This window comes from Limulus polyphemus, unplaced genomic scaffold, assembly GCF_000517525.1.
Source record: "Limulus polyphemus unplaced genomic scaffold, Limulus_polyphemus-2.1.2 Scaffold794, whole genome shotgun sequence".
Lineage (NCBI taxonomy): Eukaryota > Metazoa > Arthropoda > Merostomata > Xiphosura > Limulidae > Limulus > Limulus polyphemus.
Genome location: NW_013666404.1, coordinates 103,484 through 110,235, shown reverse-complemented (window position 1 = coordinate 110,235; position 6,752 = coordinate 103,484). Strand labels below are relative to the sequence as shown.

Sequence of the window (6,752 nt, the reverse complement as noted above, 5' to 3'; positions counted from 1 at the left end):
GGTGGGGGTGGTATATACGCTATACGCTAGTGCAATTATTAAGTGCCAGTTTTCTCAAAAATATGGTCGTTTAGTATATCTGTTCCTAGTTTAAGTAACAAAAATATATCTAAGCTTAACTGTCACTCACTTTTTAACCAACGTCACAAATGTTTTTTTCAATCTTTTTTATTTTCAAATTATTGAAATAGCGCAACGTCAGAAAAAAGTCATTAAAATTGTATTTTATGAGTTTATGGTGAAAGTCGTGGTCATTTCTAAAAAGTTTTAATATTAAACAAATAATGACAAAAAGCTGCAATTAATTTTAAAAATCTTTATTTTGTTACGAACATTTCGAACATCATCCTCTCTCGTTTTACATGAAAATGCTTTAAAATATTATTGCTAAATAGGCCTAACAATAAACATGCATATTGTAAAAAGAACAAAAAATTAGGCCTTAAAGACGAGAAAATGATAAGAGCTTTATGTGACCACACAAAACATGATTAAGTCACTAAAATCCGAGACAAAATTATTCCATTTTTACAGTGCAGTAAATTAAAATCGTTTTTAATTGATAAGTTATTTGCAGGGATTCAGACGATATTGTAGATTAAAACCACGAGCATTGTTAACGCCATTAGAGACAAATCTGACCATAAACGGACCTGGTGTTGAGTCTGTAAATAATAATAAAATTTACATTAATATATTAGGTCGAAGTCTGTAAATTTACTTATTTTTTACTTACGTAATGTATGCATTCCTATGAAAATAAAAATATATAAATAAGTTAAGTGATTAAGTTGTGAAATTTAGATGCAGCAAATGCTTCGTTACAGTTTTGTGATTATTTGTTATGTTATATATATAAATTGTTTTAATTATTAAAAAGCCTAATTCTTATTTTTAACCTTAACCAGACTAAAATCCCTAAAATGTGGTGATAAGCTTCAATACAATCAGAATCGGTAGTACTAACTTTTCACTTTTGATGTTGTATCGTGTGGAATTGAGTGTAAAGAACCCAAAAATCAGCACCAATGATGAAACTGTTGATTGCTGTTTTCGGTGAAAATTTGGCCAGAAGCTTATATATTTATTTCAACTCAAACAATAACCACAAGTATTTGAACGAAGGCAGTGGTAAAGTATGTTTTATTAAAGGGAACAATAGATGAACGTCATTAACATCTGAATCATCGTATTTGAAATAAAAAACAACAGGTCCTTTCTTTTTTTCACTTCTAGTTTCTTTGTATCATTATTATTATATTTATTTTGAAACTCTCTCTGCCCACTTTTCTTTGATGACTTTCTTTCAATTTTTGTTGTTGTTATGTTGTTGAAGCGTCTTTTTACGTTATTTTTTGGAAGTAATAAAAAGCACAGGATCGTTTTCTGACGTTTCCACAGTATTCTATATTCGTTTTCAACCTTTTAAACCAGGAAATAACACGGGGGAAAAATGAAATCGACATCTGGTCAGAAAATGAAAAATATTGTTAAAGGAAGGGCAAAGAATATCGAAGAACTCAACATTGAAAATTGTTAATAACATTTCGTCTTCAGGGAATAGAAGCCGTAATCGATTATCGTTCTGGCATATTTTTGCTAAATTCAACATTTTTTCGGATGCTGTTTACTCCAAATTTATCACCTACCTGAGCCTGGTTAAGTTGCTAATTTAGGAATAAATACTTATTTTGTAAAATAAAAGATCTCTTGTTCAAGAACTTCAGTTATAAAAGAGAATGTCCCCATGACGTAGAAATACGATAGGATCATAGTCCAATGTTATTAGAAGTAAAGTTGACTCGTTTTCGTTGTTATTTGTTTCTTACATTAATTCAGAGTAATTAAACTATTAGAAAAATAATGAAAAATAACTCCATAAAAAACAATACCCAGATGAAAAACAAGACAAACACAACTTCATTAATTGCAAGTTATTTCGTACTTATTTAGATGTACACTTAACATTTCTATTCAGTATTATCAGCAACATAAGAATGAGGAGAGTTCAGAAACTTTTGCCAAGATCAGGGATGTTAATATAAAAAAAAATAGTTTGAAAGATTTATATTTTCGCTGCTGTGATTGAAGTGCCATTACCATTATGAAAAGTGTTTGCCCTAAGTTTAATTTATCTTAACTTTTTCACTTGTAGACTATGCGAAACTGCTTTATTGTTTAATTATAGCACAAAGCTACACAACTGATTAGCTATACTTCACCTACAGTAAGAATCGAAACCAGATTTTTAGCGTTGTAAGCCCTCAGACTTACTGCTGACTCACAGGAGAACAACATGCTTGATGTATTTATTTTTCTTACCTAATTATAGCATTATAATACGAACCTGTTAAAAGCCCTGTAACAGTTGTATTTGTTTCACGCCCTCTGACGGAAGTTGTTGAAGCAGCTATACGGCCACTGCAAAGACGAATACCTCCTATCACTAAGAAGTCGTCGGGACATTCAGCGCTAACTGGCCCGGTGACAGTTGAAGACGAGGACGCACTGACCAAACCTACGCCAAACGGTTGAACACCCGTCACATCGGAAGCAAGTTCGTAAGAAATAGAACAAAATCCTGGCTCCTTCTTTAAACAAATTGTATAGTCCAGGTTGTTGGGGTAACCCTGGAACGTTGTGGCACCACCTTCTTCATAATTGAAACTCTTGATGACGCCATGAGTTCCGGTGTAGTATTGCAAACAGTGTTCGGGAACTTTAAAAATAAAAACGTTAGGGTAATGTCATAGAAAGACGTAAGAGACTTTAATGTGTAAAAAGCAGTACAAGAGAACACAAAAAAAGAAAGGTTTTCCAAAACACATAAATACAAATAATTCCAGAGATTAAATAGCTGTTTGTTATAATCTGATACATTTACAAAGTTTGTATTTCTATAGCAAGAAGAACTGAATCGTTACGTTTTGTCTTTCAGTTACTCGGTATTTGGTTTATAAATAATAGATCGATTGTGATTTTTTAAAATCTAAATATTCGATTGGTGACGTAATTTGGGCCTAAATATTGAATCGATAACGTACCTTGTGTCTAATTGTTAGATTTGTTTGTTTTTATAGCAAAGCCACATTGGGCTATCTGCTGAGGCCCCCGCGGGGAATCGAGCCCCGGATTTTAGCGTTGTAAGTTCATAGACTTACCACTGTCCCACCGAATTGTTGGACTGATCATGTTTATAACTTGTTATATAAATGATAGGTCGGTAAAGTAAATTTACCTTATAAGATTGTTTAAAGAAAATAACAAAACCCAACCCAAATTCAACATTATATCCTACCTATTTTGTTAGTTTTGCATTCCAGCTGAGTAATCTTTATGTTGAATTTTCTGGAATAACTGCCGATCATCATCACTTGTATGCTCACCATCCCAGACTCGTCTACGTCCACATAAACTGTGAAACATGGAAAATTAATAGCCTTAACTAATCACTTAACGCTACAATGACATCTGGATATTATTTATTTGTTTTTCCATAAAATTGCAAGCGCAAAAACAGCCACACGAAGCAATCTTTTCGGTGAATATTTAAACAGGTAGAAACGACTTTATAAGAAAGACCGTGTTCCCAGTTAAGCCGGACTTTATAAAGCGGTTCAGTAGAATACCTGACGAGGTTTAAGTGTTTATCAAAATTGTATTATGTTCAACACAAGCCGTTTCTATACATTTGATAAAAAGTTCAGACTAGTTGTACATTATAACAAACTTTACTCGGTAACGAAAGATTTGGTTTAAGACTAGAATAAACTAAACAATGTAACGTTCGTCTTCATTTTCCATATCAACCAACAATAATTTCAAACAACTAAAACAAATCTAATTATTACATCCATAGTTTGTTTATTGCTGCACGCAATGAGCTATCTGTTGTTGTGCTTACAACGGGTATCGAAACCTGAGTTTTAACGTTTAAGTTTTTAGGCTTGTCGTTGCGCTACTGGGGGGGGGGGGGGCTATCTCCACAGAGCTGCTGAACTTAAACGTTAATAGCAAACATTACCACTATGTCTTCAAAAAACATTGTTACCATATGGTGAAAATCCTTAGTAGCTATGGTTAAAATATGTAGTTACTATAACTAGATATTTATTAGGATGGAAATAAATCATTTCTGTGGTGAAAGAAAACAGTTGCAATAGGGTAACAGTGAAAGACGACAATAAATATGGTACTTCGATACTTACAGTGATGACCAGTGTTTAGACCACAAATCCGCGGGACGACATTATTTTCATTTTGTCCAGAAATGAAGAGCATGTCTTGCGAACAGTTGCCTTCGGTAGGCCGAGCTATGTCGAGGTCCAGAAAGTCCAACCTCAGTTGACATATGGTAGATTTTTTCTTTCCCACTCTGATCTTGCACATCCGTTCTTTATCGTACGCTCGCGGATACAAAGGGCTCTTGAAGTAGGTGAACTCCTCATAGCTGTCGTCATCACACGATACCTCAACTAGGCGATACATTCAAGTTAAACTTTGTCAATATCAGTAACGTTTATAATTATACCCTTAGTGATACTACTAATATGATATCAATACCAAAAGTTATTACCCTCGCTCTGCAAGGGTATTGCAATCGGGTCCGCGTGTGTGTCTGTCCATTTAGCGAATGTATTATTCGATAAAAGGGGTAAAAATGTTATTTAAATTTCAAACTCTAACCCCCCCCCCCCCAGCAATTATGTGAGCGTGTGTTGTCCGTAGATTCTCTGTGTCCCAAAAAAACAGCTATCATAAAACTTATTAGATCAGAGTTAGTTCAAACTTTTCTGTTCCGCGCTTAATTCCAGTTATTCTGGCACAAACGGATGAGAAAGGTGACACACTTCACCTGGACGGGATACTAGCCCATCACAGGTTAACCTCCAGCTGTTAGCTGGTAACGATTTTACAGTTGGGCAGACTGAAGCAAATATGGGGTGAACGTTAGTACAGTGTCGTGGTCTAATAAAACCGGATTTCATCACCAGGATACCTGACAGCTGCTTTTTTGTTTGTTTTTGTTTTTGGTAAAATGAAACTGTACTTCGTTACTCGTGGCCATGTATCGTTTCCAGGATATTTAATTAGTTAAACCTTCGTTAGAAAAACGTGACTGTTCACGTGCGAATTTAATATAAAAAAAAAGATTAATTCTACAAAATTTTGTCTGACAGTGGAGATTCGTTAAAGTCTATGTATAAAATGGTTAGCTTTGTATTGTTTAAAATTCGGTAAATGTTATAATTAATTTTAAAGCATGTTTCTGTAGGGTTCTTAACTCATTTGATAACAATTTAACTTTTGTTTGCCCATCGTGACTTTAAAATTTCTAACTCGTTTAGTATCCGATTATGAAGGATTTAATATTAATTGCAATGCAGTTTATTTATTTTCAATATTATTTTCGTTTTAAAGAGTTGTAAGTGATGTAATGATGGTTTAGTAATTCCTAAAATATTGTGTGACAAAATACTGAACAGACGGGGAACTGTCGTAGAATATCAAGCTGAAATTATCAAAAACTAATCTTATTTGATTTTTTTAAAACTTTTTCTTTATTGTTAAGCACAAAGGTCTATCTATGCTCGATCAACTGCGGGGATCAAAACCCGATCTTTTACGTTATAAGCTCTCGGACTTACCGCTGAGCCACAGGAGGATTTATCAGTATGTTTGTAGTTAAGCACTAAGCTACACAGTGGGCTATGTGTGTTATGTCCACCATGGGTATCAAACCCAATATCTAGAGTTATAAGTATGTAGACTTGCCGCTGTGCCATTGGGGGCAGGTTTATTAAACTAACGTTACCTAAACCCATCTTTTCTTGACAGTATAATCAAATATGTGTGTGTGTGTGTTTTAAAGCAAGGCCACATTGGGTTATCTGTTGTGTTCACCGCGGGGAATCGAACCCCAGATTTAAGCATTGTAAGTCCATAGACTTACCGCTGTCCCACCGTGGGACTATAATCATATCACTAACTATAAGTATTTGTATCTTGTATATATAGCTAAGCTACTTGGGCCACCGTCTCTAATTTGGGGCAACCAACGCACCACCCATCATTCATATTAAGGGATTAACTGTTATCCTCATAACACACCCTCAGTTTAAAATGCGGATAATATTTAATAGTTTGGTTTGTTTTGAATTTTGTGCAAAGCTACACGAGGATTATCTGTGCTAGCCGTCCCTAATTTAGCAGTGTAAGACTAGAGGGAAGGCAGCTAGTCATCACCACCCACCGCCAACTCTTGGTCTACTTTTTTACCAACGAATAGTGGGATTGACCGTCCCATTATAACATTCCCACGGCAGAAAGGGCGAACATGTTCGGTGACGGGGATTCGAACCCGCGACCCTCAGATTGTGAGTCGAGCGCCCTAACCAGCAGACTTATTTGATAGTAACACATGAATTCGAATCCGGCTCGCCAGCACCGAAGTGCATGGGGCTGACACGCGCTCGCAGGAATGTAAAACTTTAGGTTAATTTTAAATTGTTAAAGAGAAAATGTTAAGCCTAACAATGTGAAATAGCTCTAAAGAAATCATATGGTCAATATTTCGACCAACTGGAATTTTGGTCAGAACCACGCAAACAACATTTCGTAAGATTTTATAGGAAAATTGTTTAAAAAAATTACGAACTGCTCTACTTTCTTTTTCTTATCAGTATGTACCAAGTAAGTTTGTTTGTTTTCGCCCCCCCCCCCCGGGGCACCGCGGGACGCCTGGGGCCTCC

General features: G+C 35.2%; 1 protein-coding gene across 1 annotated transcript in view; it reads right to left on the bottom strand.

The window, feature by feature from the left end:
• Positions 1-301: 301 nt before the first annotated feature.
• Positions 302-6,752, bottom strand: part of LOC111086022 — an 11,643-nt gene continuing 5,192 nt past the window's right edge. The window contains exons 4-7 of the mRNA XM_022387299.1: positions 4,209-4,475; positions 3,299-3,415; positions 2,348-2,719; positions 302-665 (exon numbers count right to left, since the gene is read on the bottom strand). Coding sequence (XP_022243007.1) covers positions 568-665; positions 2,348-2,719; positions 3,299-3,415; positions 4,209-4,475 — 854 coding nt within the window. The 3' untranslated portion in view covers positions 302-567. The remainder of the gene's footprint in view (positions 666-2,347; positions 2,720-3,298; positions 3,416-4,208; positions 4,476-6,752) is intronic.